At 34.6% G+C, this 12,337-nt stretch overlaps 1 protein-coding gene across 2 annotated transcripts in view; it reads left to right on the forward strand.

Moving 5' to 3' along the window:
* Positions 1-57: 57 nt before the first annotated feature.
* GABRG1 (gamma-aminobutyric acid type A receptor subunit gamma1) overlaps positions 58-12,337 on the forward strand; it is a 73,597-nt gene continuing 61,317 nt past the window's right edge. For both annotated transcript variants that reach the window (XM_082728498.1, XM_082728499.1), the window contains exon 1: positions 58-815. In XM_082728498.1, the coding sequence (XP_082584624.1) occupies positions 712-815 (104 nt within the window). In that variant the 5' untranslated portion in view covers positions 58-711. The remainder of the gene's footprint in view (positions 816-12,337) is intronic.

Below are 12,337 nucleotides of genomic sequence, written 5' to 3' on the forward strand. Positions count from 1 at the left end.
GGCAGCGGAAGGGGGGTGGAAACGTGATTATCAGGAATGCACCGAGCCCGCTCATTCATTCATTCAATTAGATATTCAGCATCTCCTGAGAGCTCATTTGTGCCGGGCACTGTGCCAGGTACCGGGACTGCAAAGCGAAATGAGACAACGCCCAACACTCACAATTAACAACGATAATTAACAAAAATTAGCAGAACCATCGTGAGCCTGGGGAAAACAGATTAGGTACTGTGTAAGCTTGCCACGCGTCTCTCTGGGAAGGCAGACTCCGAATTCAAACGCGGGAGAAAAAGAGGCAGGGACCCCCGAAATAGTGGCAGGCAGGAGGGAAGGCCAGCGGGGAGAAGGAAGCTTCTTTCCCCAGGGAAGGAATCTGTCAAGGCCACGCAAACGTTTCTCTGAGGCTGAGAGAGAGAAGAGGTTTGTTTTTCTTTTGGGAAAAACGGAGCCCTTTTCCCCACTGGGCTCGATTTCTAGTAGGAGAAGCCCCGCCTCTTTGGGCCGTAGATTGGTCCAACTCTTTTTCAGATAATTTATGCCAGCATCCTCTGTGTCTGATTGGCTCCCCGGCTCAATTCCGCTGGGAGTCGCATCCTACCTGGCTGGGAGGTGTACTGCCGAGCCACACTCATCCCCACCGTACTCTCCTGGCTGGTGCTGAGGTGGAGAAAAAGTCCTCTCTTGGAGAACTGAGCGGCAAAAGCGATCCTGATGGGTTCTTGGAAAGCTTTTCTCTTCTCTCCCTTTCTTCTGTGGAGTCAAAGTAGAGTGGTGAGGCTCATGTTCTTGTTACTGACCCTGCATCTGGGAAACTGGTGAGTAAATTCAAGGACTTAAAACTATTCTTTGGGATCAACCCCCTTTCCCCTCATTTCTTTCTCTTTTGGAAATCATTCTAAGTTAAGTAATTTGCATTTCTCTGGGCACAAGCGCAATATTTTACCATCGTTTTATTTTCTGGTTAGATACACTGATTTTCAGATAGGATGAGATGAGCCTGTGTGTGAAAGCATAGGAGGCAGTTCAGTTTTGGATTTGTTTTGTTTTGCTTTGGCTTGTTTGACTTGACACAGTGGAAACTAGTAAAGGTTCAGTTCCTAGGATGGGGAGTAGAAATGATTTTGGTACTAAATTTAGTCAATGAATGTCATTGATGAACTTTCTGGATAATTCTGCATTTTTAAAGAGAAAGTTATTTTAGAGACTTGTTACACAACATGGTATGTATGATGCTTTTCTATAAGTAAATATTGATTTTTCCCTTTATTATTATTATTATTTTGCTCTTCTGGAAAAACCAAAAGTTACATTTGGAGAGAGATTATAAATATGGTTTAAAAACCAGGGTTAAGAGGGTGTTATATTTATGTTAGAGATGACATGTATATTTTATTGAGATATCTGAATAATTTTTGAATGTGAGTGTGTGTGTGTGTGTGTGTGTGTGTGTAAGTGTGTTTGACAGAGAAAGAGAGAGAGACAAAGAGAGAGACATTAGCAACCCCAAGCCTCCAGTTTAACAGGAACAGGATCTGGGCTCCTTTGGCTGTAATATCTTCCAATAAAACTTTGAAATCATTCTGACAGAAAAATAAAATGCCCAGGTATTGCACCTGGATATAAGAGTAGTGGTTGAAAGGAGTTAAAATATATTAAGACACAGACTCTATTATGGTCTTGGACATACTATTCATATCATGTAACTGTGTTTTATATGAATGCACATTTAACATTATATTATTGTATTATGTGATACTGTTTAGAACTCGAGTAAAACGCAATCACTATGCAGATGGAAACATGTCTTTATAACTAGTTGCATCATTACTAAAACAAAATTATTATGACTAATTTTACTACATAGCTAGAGTGAATATTTATCAGCAGATAGAACAACTATATCTTCTCTCCAAAAACAGAGAATGGATTAAAGTATGCTAAGCAATATTAGACTTGCCAGGAAATGTTTTACATATGATTTTTTAAAGTATTACAGTTTTAGTTTATTTACCTTTCTCCCTAGAAACTTAAATTCATTCTGCATGGACACAAACATACTACTGACTAATTATTTCTTGCATATAAGTCATATCATAATCACTTATTTCTTTGAATATAATGTCAAATTATAGAAGATATTTTGGCTGATCATGTGTCAGTGTTTTCATGCATCTTCATAATATTACAAATGAATCTGTATTCTCATAAGTAAAAACAGATTTACCCAGTGGGCTTCTGAAATAACAACCTGTATGCTCCTTTGCCATTATAACTGCAAGTTTCCCTTGGAACCTAATAGACAAGCTGATCACTGAAATATCTAAAACAAACCATTTAAAGAAATAATAAAGTCATAACATCTTTTGGTTTTGAGGATATTTACATTACAATTTCATAATTGGCTCCAGAACTCTCTTCAAGCTGTTCAGAGGTAGTTATGTAGTATAGCTGACACAGATGGGTTCTGGAAGTCTGGAGACATGATCTGTGTCAAGACTCCTTACCCTCTTTAAACATTTAATTCATCTAGAAAATGAAGGGCAGTAGATCATTTGTGATTTCTACAAGTTTTCATTATCAATATGTTTTAGATTTGAACTAAAACATAAAACAACTCAATGGTTGCTCTATTGGTTTTTCTTTGCAGTTTTAAAGAGTAAAATTCTAATTAGAATTCCATGTACTTTTTTTTTTTAACCATATGGAAGAGTCCATGAGAGAGAAGTGTTATGCAGTTAAAATAGATAAATAATTGATTTTTATCATAACAGTGTAAGTAATTTGGAATATTCTGGCCAATCAATAAAAGAATATTCAAAAATAAATTTATATGTTTCTGTTATAATTAGCTGTCAGAGCCTCCATGATGAGAGTTTATATCTTCACTTTAAAGTAGTTACAGGTGTGGTGAAGTTCTTACCCTATTAATATTTAGCTGGAGATAACTGGTGTCAACATGGATAAGCCAGTTACATTTATATTTTCATCTCCCTTTCTCCTTGTTTGGAAGGGCCTTTCTTTTAAACTAATCATAAATGGTTCTGTATATGAGACTTCTGTTTTCTTATGTTGGTTTCTAAAATAAATCTTCAAAGTCACCTATTTGGAAATTTACCAAACTGAAATTTTTTATTTCTTATATTTAATCAGAGACAATAGCTTGTTTCCTCACTAGTTTCCATCAAATGCATAGAGGAGAGACACTATTGATTTTTATATTGCTGAAGTATGAAAGCCTATCCTATTGTTGTAACTGAAAGCTGTACTCATGGTTCCTGTGTTTCATTCTCCGTGAGGCTCCATGGCATCTTGAGAAGTTGGTTAAAATTTCTTAGCTAGATTTGACTTATTTATAACGTTGGAAAAATCTAATTCTAATCAGATTTTTAAGGAGAGTTGAAAGAGTGCTTGGAGGCTTTAGTTGTTCTAAGAAGTAATTTATGATAAGCTTTGACTAAGCAGTTATATTTGAGAGAGCCCAGGGAAAATAACTTGTTTTTTTTCCAAACAATTTCATGAGTCAATAATTGTACAATTTAACAGTCAGTTGCCCAAATGAAAATATTCAAATACACTTCCTTTATAAAATGTATTATTTTCAAGTAATTTCAATAATGTATTTTGTGGAGGTGGTAGTGAATGATTTTTTTTTAGGCATTTAGAGTTTTGACTTAATTTTCTAATAAAACACTGATGCAAACTTGAGGACAAAATTACTGAGTAATGATGTTCCATGACAATAAAATATTCAAAGAACCAAGGGACAAAATTCTTTTGGAACTAAAATGCAAATACTATAATAGAAAAATCCCCTGTGTATATAGTCTTTTAGCTATATCCCTCTTCTATTTTGTTTCATTATATACTATCAGACATACCTCTGCCTAAGCAATAAAAGCAGATGTTAGACTTTTCATTCAATCATGAAATAGGCTAATCTAATATTTTATAGTTTTATAAAGGTGATTAGAATTTGTCTAAGAAAATATTAATGATGGCAGGGTCCCAAAGGAGAGGAGACAAGCAAGGTGGAAAAGTGGGGAAAAAAGGCTCTTGAGATATTATCAAAATATGATAAATGACTATCATGAGAGAAAGAGGAAAGGTGGGCATAAATTAAATGTATGGGCCTCAGGAGGATAATTCACATATACACCAGGTACCACTTGAGAATCCTGGACTTGGCCATTAGAATGTAAATTCTGGTTTTAGCTCCACCATTTCCCACTAGGGTGATTTCAGGAAAATCTTTGAGGCAGAGAGTTCTCATTTGTGAAAATGGAAATGACATTCTCCTTTCCAGCTTGTTTCAAGACCAAGAGAGAAAATTTGTGCCAAGTACATAGCACTTAAAATTTTAACTGAAAAGATATAACAACAGATATTCTGAGAATTACAGTGATTCTAGTATTATTTATACTGGTTAAAGTTGTCTCAATTACAGTAAAGTCCTTGAATCCTTATGCATTATTAGACACGTTTTGGATTCCAGAGAGATCATTCATTCTTTTAATCAACAAATATTTCTTGAATACCTGTTACGAGCCATACACAGTGCAACACGCTGGGTTTACAGTGGTGAATAGACTAGACATGAGTACTACCTATATGTCATTTATACTCACTGCCAAGGCCTAGATTATGGTATTACTCAAACCAAAACATCTTGTAGTCACAGTAAGGAAACATACACTCAGAACTCCAAGGTTGAACAGAACTGTCTGCTGTTAGAAAAGATTTCAATCAAGGAAAGAAAATTAGAGAGCCGTGAGATTTCTCATCACAGAACCAGAAGACTATGGGGGAAATGTTTCCAAAATTATAAAGATAAATGTTCAACCTAGAACGTTATACTTAGTTAAGTAACCAGTCAAGTATGTAGGGATAATATTGCTTAGATACTGTTCTCCCCATTTTGCAGATGGGAAAGCTGGGGCACAGCAATTTTTAGGAACTCGCTGAACATCTTATTGCTGCTAAATGCTGAATCCGAGACTCAAGTCCATGTGTTTTATGCCCAGAGCCTGCATTCTTTCACACTTCTCAGATTACAAATACAATATAAGTTACAGCAAATAGCATGACTCTGGATGAATGAGAAAAAAAGGAAAAGAGGGATGTTAAGAATAAGGAAAGGAAAGAACAGACGATGTCATTGGTAGAAGCGTAGTAAGCATAAAAATCTACTGTGTACCTATCACATAATCTGGAATATTATATGTAGTGCTAGATTAATTATTTTAGGAAAAACTTCAACAAAGTGGAACACTTGATCTAAAAAGAATACCCTAGGTTAAAGAGTTAAAAGGAATAATTTGGAATTCAGAGAATTTTTTTTTGAGGACTCAGATAGCAACTTATTTTTAAAGATGCTATATAAAATCATGGTTGAATTTATTACACATAGGTATAGCAAACAAACCATAAGTGAGTAGGGAAAGCTATGAGGAGGCATATTTTCTTTCAACACTAAAGGCCTCTAACAAAATAATGGATGTCTTATCACTAGACTTCTTCAAGCAGAAGCTTGTTAGAGTTCTTGTACTCTGTCGGAGGCAGATGAAATTTATGTCTCTTTCTATTTTTAAATATCTCAGAATCTAATTCTATTTGTACTAAAATAGTTTAACCAACTGAAGCCTCATGTTTCAGGAAATAGTCTTAGCTATTAATTCACTCAGTAAACATTTATTGAGCATTAGCATTCATTCAACAAATATTTACTCAGTGCCTACTGTGTGTTAAGCAGAGTTCTAACAACTGGAGATGCAGTGGTAAGTAAGACAGAATCCTTTCCTAATAGTGTTTGTGTCCTGAATACGGGGCATATATGTAAGAATATATGCTAGATGCACAGGACAAAGAAGACAGAGTCCCTGTCTCCAGAGAATCTGAACTCTAGTAGTATATGTTGGTTATAAAATGCTATATTTGCTACTCAGAATTCTAGATGAGCTATAATGGGGACATCAAGGAAGCAGGCATCAGTTGCTACTCTGGGGAAAGACTGAATGCTGTCAGCTGTCTTGTATTAGTGAAGGAGAGACAGACAGATTGGAGAGAGAGAGAACATTACTAGTCTGTGGCCAGCAGTATAGTCTCACAGTTTAATAGGTCTTTTAAAATTGAAAACTGTATTCCTACATCTTCTGAGAGATCCTTTACTCTGGTCATCTAACCTGTGGCATTAAAATAGCAACATCCTGGGTGCCTGGTAGCTCAGTTGGTTGGCTGTCTGCTTTTGGTTCCAGTCATGATCTTGGTGTCCCAGAGATCCAGTCCTCCATGGGGCTCCCTGCTCAGTGGGGGGGGTCTACTTCTCTCTCTGCCCCTCACTCCATGTTCTCTCTCTCATATGTTCATTCTCTCTGAAATAAATAAATAAAATATCAAAAAAAATAAAAATAAAATAAAATAGCAACATCCTGTTGTGGCCTGTATCATTTAGTTTAATAGTGAACTTCCAAACTGTAGGAATCCATTTCCTCCCGGATAAAATGTATTTTGAGATTTAAAATTTCTCCTTATTTTTAGACAAAAACATTGAGTAACACAGTAGTAGAGATAGTGCTAGGCATTAAGGAAAGAGAAGCACTCTAACCTGCAACTACCTGGGAATTTCAGAAAGTCTATGATTGGAATATAGTTAATCTAATATAAATAGTTTAATATTTGATCATACCATTTAATATGGTATGATCAGGTGATTTGGTTCTCCAGGTAGCTTTAAGACTGCTAGAATCAGATTCTGGACAAGTTAATATTGGAGTAGATTTCTAGGACTGTTACTTGTGGTTGCACAGTTTGTGAATTGCTTAACCACAGGGACATTACTCAACTCTCACTCATCCTAGTTATGTATAATTATCAAAATAATCTTCCAACACAGGAAGAAGAGTGTTTTGTGTAAAGATTGGCTTTTCCACAAAATAGCCATATTGACTAGAACAAAGTAACCGTATTGGCTAGATTAAATTTAAGTGTTACTCTGACATGTATGTTCTATAAACTAATTTGTGGTTCTGTGCAGGTGGTTTATGAGTGTATGTTTGTGTCTGTCATTTCCTTAGTAAGAGTTCTTTTTGAAAAAACCTTCAAACTGTCACACCTGGAATGACTAGAAAGATAGTTTTGCTGTTTTTGTTCTATGCATTTGGATTCTCTTCTTTTTAAGTGAATGGTTCTGAAGGTATCCTTATGTCAATGAAAATATTTTAATCTCTCATTTTGTAATCCCAAGACTTAGAATAAAAGCATATTTTTCTGCATTCAAAGGAACTAATTGCCATTTCCTTCTTCAACTTAATTTTAAGATCTTTTAATATGTGTTCTAATTTAATCAGCCTCCACTTTACAAAGTTTTTAGCCCACTTATAGAATTTATCTGATGCATAAGAACATCGAAGGCTTAGAGAATATGAATGTCATGAAGAATTATATTGTTTCTAAGACTAATTTCTGTTCTGTCAAGATCTATATATATAAATTGGAACAATAGAGAATTCAGTGTTTATTTTAATATATTTTCAACCCAGTTGTCATTTTTAATAGACTTAATGAAAATTATGGTTTATTTTCTCTTCTCTAAAATATGTGTTTTTTTTTTTTTAATTCTGGCAGGGCAAATTTCACCTAACAATTCCCTTTTTCATTAATTTCTGTAAACTCCCATATTGATTCTTGTACTTAGTTATAATGATTTTAACCTCTAATGTCTGAACTATGGGATTCAAATTAAAACTTCATTAATTCTATAAGCTAATTTGGGGAAAATATATTAACAATCTTGTTTAATAGCCAAAATGTTTACTTTGCCTTTTTTTCTGTTTTTTTATTCTTCATTTATTTTTCACATAAAACTTGTACCTACCTTACTACATTTCCTCTTAGTAATTGTATAAGCCATATTGTTATTGTGAAAAAAAATTTGTTTTTATTTATGAGAGGTTGGTTCTGGTTTCAGAAAGCTACTTTCTTTTTTTAATTAATTTTATATTAGATTACCTATAATAATAAATTCTCCTATTAAGGCCAACAGTTACAGTTTTTAGTTATTTATTTCCTTGATTCACTGTAATTTTAGCTGCAAATAGCAAGATGAGATCTAATATTCTTTCCATTTATTCAATGAATATTTTTATTGGACACCTACTATGTGTTAGGCAATGGGCTATGTACCAATGATACCACCAATGAAACCTTAACCCTTGTCTTCGAAGAGCTTAGAGAAGGTCATAAATAAATAAGGTAGTTAATTAAGATACAATGTGATCAGTTTCATGGGAGAGGTAAGCCCTGGACATTTCGGAAACACAAGGTGGAACACATTTACTTAATATTCGGGGCTAGGCTCCCTCTACCTTCCTCAAATTTCCTAAGTATTCACCTCTATGTGTGTTAACTGATGGATCCTATATTCCACTGTGCTAAAAAAAAAAAAAAATCATCCAATTGAGTGGACTATCATTTCACCTCTCTAAAACTCTGAAAGTTCAGATCTATAAACCTGTCATACTTTTACTTCTTTTGTTTTCCTACTAACTTTTACAAATAATAAAAATGATTCAGAGCTACAACTATAGAAAAAAGGTCTGTACAAAAGAATTTAGCAGCTAGAAATTAAAGGAAAAAAGAAAACAAAATTCTCTTTTTTATTCTTTACTGTGTTTTTCTCAACTTTTAATTTCAGATCTAAAATCAATAGCTCTAACTACTCTTTAAAAGCTAGCTCCTGTAGGCTTTGGCATTAGGATATCTTCTACTCAGAAACATTAAAAGGGGTATGTTTCTCTTCTAGAACCTGTAGCTTGACTTATGCTTATAGAAACATATCTGGTATTTATAAATAAATACTAATCTTCTATGAGCAACAGCTCATAAATGAAGCCTGGCTTTGGAGTTTCTTCTCCATCATTTAAACAGATGAATGGAAGAGTTTTCCCCAGGTGTCAGAACCAGGACATTTGCAGTCACCTCTCTATATGAACTATATAAAGGATGGCTATATAATTTATCTTCCAAATGAGGCCATTTTGTAAGTGAAAGAGGGTGCTATTATTGTTCTAGGACAAAAGGTGTAAGCCAAAGCCATCCTGGGCAAACCCTGATGAATGTCAAGCTTTTTTTTATGAAAGATAGTTTATATTAATTGATTGACTTGCTCTATAGACTTATATGATTTTTCTCTAGCTATAAAGATGAATTTTCTTCATAATTATATGGTATAACATACCTTGTTTTACTTAGCCTGTGTTTGTTATTACTAGTTAAAAATGTTTGCTTGTTTTATTAAGAAGAGTAATACGTTCATTAAAGTAATTTTTCACATACAATAACTTATATAAACAGATTGATTTGTGTCATGTCTTAAAATAGCTTAGGCAAAAAAAGACAAACCAACATTGGTGTAGGTGACTCAAAAATTTTCTTTAGTAAATAATTAGTGCTGTCTGTTAAAAAAGCGTGAGAAGCAGAAATGTTGAAGAAGCAGATGCCAAGATGAGTTAGACGTGGAAGAGATTTTTCAGAGAAATGCTGTGTAAGATAAATAGGAGGAAGTGGAAGTAAGCTGAGATGGGCCTCAGATAGTAGTGGTCTGACAGCTCTGGGGTGACTGGGGGGGTGGGGAGAGCAGTTTGTGTCAGAGGAGTCTCAGACTCCTGGGCACTTCCAATAAAGTGTTGACCAGGCCAGTGAGAGTTATCTAACAGGAGTTGTCCTTTAGAGAAGCCCCTACCTAGTCCTGCAGGAATGGACAGGTCCTATGACTGCTTCTATGTTCAGTTATTGCTTCTATGTTCCGTTATTGCTGAAAGCTGCTGGGGGAAACTTGGGTCTGGTGCCCATGCAGTTCGGGTCTGGAAAGTTTGCAGCTGGGATATCAGTTAACTCTGTTCCCATGGAAGAAGTAAGTAGCGAATTTTCAGGGCTGTCACTCTTGTTTTCTTAGCAGAGCATCAAGCTCTGCTTCTCTCCATAAAAGGCTCTATTTAATTATTTAACTTTATGATTAAAAATGTATTTCTGGGGTGCCTGGGTGGCTCAGTCATTAGGCGTCTGCCTTTGGGCTCAGGTCATGATCTCAGAATCCTGGGATCAAGGCCCTCATCGGGCTCTCTGCTCAGCGAGGAGCTGCTTCTCCCTCTCCCACTCCCCCTGCTTGTGTTCCCTCTCTCACTGCATCTCTCTCTGTCCAATAAACAAATAAAAGCTTAAAAAAAAAAAGAAATGTATTTCAAAATACTATCTGATTTATAAGAAAAGCCAACTCATTTTTAGGTAGACATTAATGACAAATTACCTCCTTTTCATGTATTTATATTATAAAATTCTACAAAAAGATTCTAACATATATTAACATATAGACAAAATTCAATTTTCTGCAGCTCTGCTAGTGTAGAATTCTTAGTGTACTCATTATGCCACTTTTCCATTAAATCTTCAGCCATTTTACATATAGGTTTTGGTAAAAATAAATTGTTGTATGTTATTTTTCATATAACATTAAAATATGAAAATAATTTTCTATTTTTGTAGACTATTCACAAAGTCAGTTAAACATACATCCATAAATCATAGGGTTACACAATTATTTACTTAAACATACTTTTAGTATTTAAAATTTGTGCTATCATAAATAATACTGTGATAAACATCTTTGCATATGATGGTTTTCTTCTTTTTTTTTTTTTAGGATTTTATTTATTTATTTGACAGAAATGGACATAGCAAGAGAGGGAACACAAGCAGGGGGGTGTGGGAGAGGGAGAAGGAGGCTTCCTGTTGAGCAGGGAGCCAGATGCAGGGCTCCAGGACTCTATCCCAGGACCCTGGGATCTTGACGTGAGCCTAAGGCAGATGCTTAATGACTGAGCCACCAAGGCATCCCGCATATGATAGTTTTTCTCTATCATTTGTTTAAATAGTTTTCTCCTTTATTAGAAAATAAGGTAATTTAGATCAGGAATACAACTTGGTCTTTGCGGTACATGATATTACCCTTATAAATGAATTAAAACATTGGATTGAAAGTTAAACACACATGTTATGAAGTCTTTTTCATCAGAGAATGTGTGTGTGATTCCCCCAAATTATTATTCCAACCTTTTGGAATTCAAGGATGGAGATTAGCATCCTATCCACGCACAATCCAAATGTACTAATTACCTACCGTAAGTGTTGCTGTATTCTTATGAATTAGAAAACTCACAGTCCAAGTCCAACCACCTGGATTTTTTATTAAAGATAAAATGAGATGATACTGTGGAAACTCCCTCCCCCCCAAAAAAAAATGTGAGAGAGAGAAAACAGCCTTCAAATTAAGTTAATTTTCTCTGTTCTGTTATTTAATAGGGTATATCCTGGAAACCCTATAAATCTATTTTTTCTCATCTGTAAAGTAGAAATATTAATTTTTATTTCCTGGGATTACTCTAGATTAAATGAAATAAAATGTGGAAAGAATGTAGCACACAATTCCTGACACATGGTAAGAAATTAATGGTGCCATATAAGCACTCAGCTTTTGTTAGTAACAATAAAAAATATCAATCTTTAAAATAACAGTTATTAAAATTTTATACTCAGGGGTCTAAATGCATTTCCATTAATTGTAAAATTAAAATTTTTCAAGTTATTTAAAAGAAATCCTTGAGCATGAGTCAAGAAAGGTCTCAGTGTTACATACGAATCATACTTCTTTCCCCCAAATGAATGGCCACTCAATGTATATAAACATTACAAGAGTCCGCCAGCCTGTAAAAGATATTAAGACATCAGATAAACTATGTGAATTATTTTTAAATTACAACAAGTACTTTTTCATTACCCAAAATAATACCAATAAGATCTTAATGTAATTAATGAATATTCTGAAGGTAATTTAGAAAGCTTGGAGGGAAGATGCAGAAAAAATTAACTATAATGAGATTTCCTTTCTATTTTTACCAAAAATGAGGACAGTTAGCTTTGTGGTAGCACTGAGATTCTCATCTTAACCTCTGAGCTAGCTGGGGAAAGGGGAATATAAATCACTATGAGCATGCGCTTTTGGATTATCAGGATGTTGTTACTGTTAAAAAATAGAAAAAGCTTTTTATTTTTTTTTTCCCCCTGGAAACTTCCATTTAACTACAATCATGTTTCAAAGAAAGATCACTGCTTATATGTGCACTGGCCTGCCTCTAACCACCAGATGTTTCATTCTATAAAACTGGGATTTAAAGCTAAATGGATGCTCTAAAATTTGGGCTGTTGCCAGTGACTTAGCAATTCTAATTAGATAAGATAACTCCTGGAGGACATTCCAGCAGGGACTCTTTATACTTCAGTATTTTCA

The sequence above is a fragment of the Mustela nivalis genome (genome assembly GCF_964662115.1).
Source record: "Mustela nivalis genome assembly, chromosome: 4".
NCBI classification, from domain to species: domain Eukaryota; kingdom Metazoa; phylum Chordata; class Mammalia; order Carnivora; family Mustelidae; genus Mustela; species Mustela nivalis.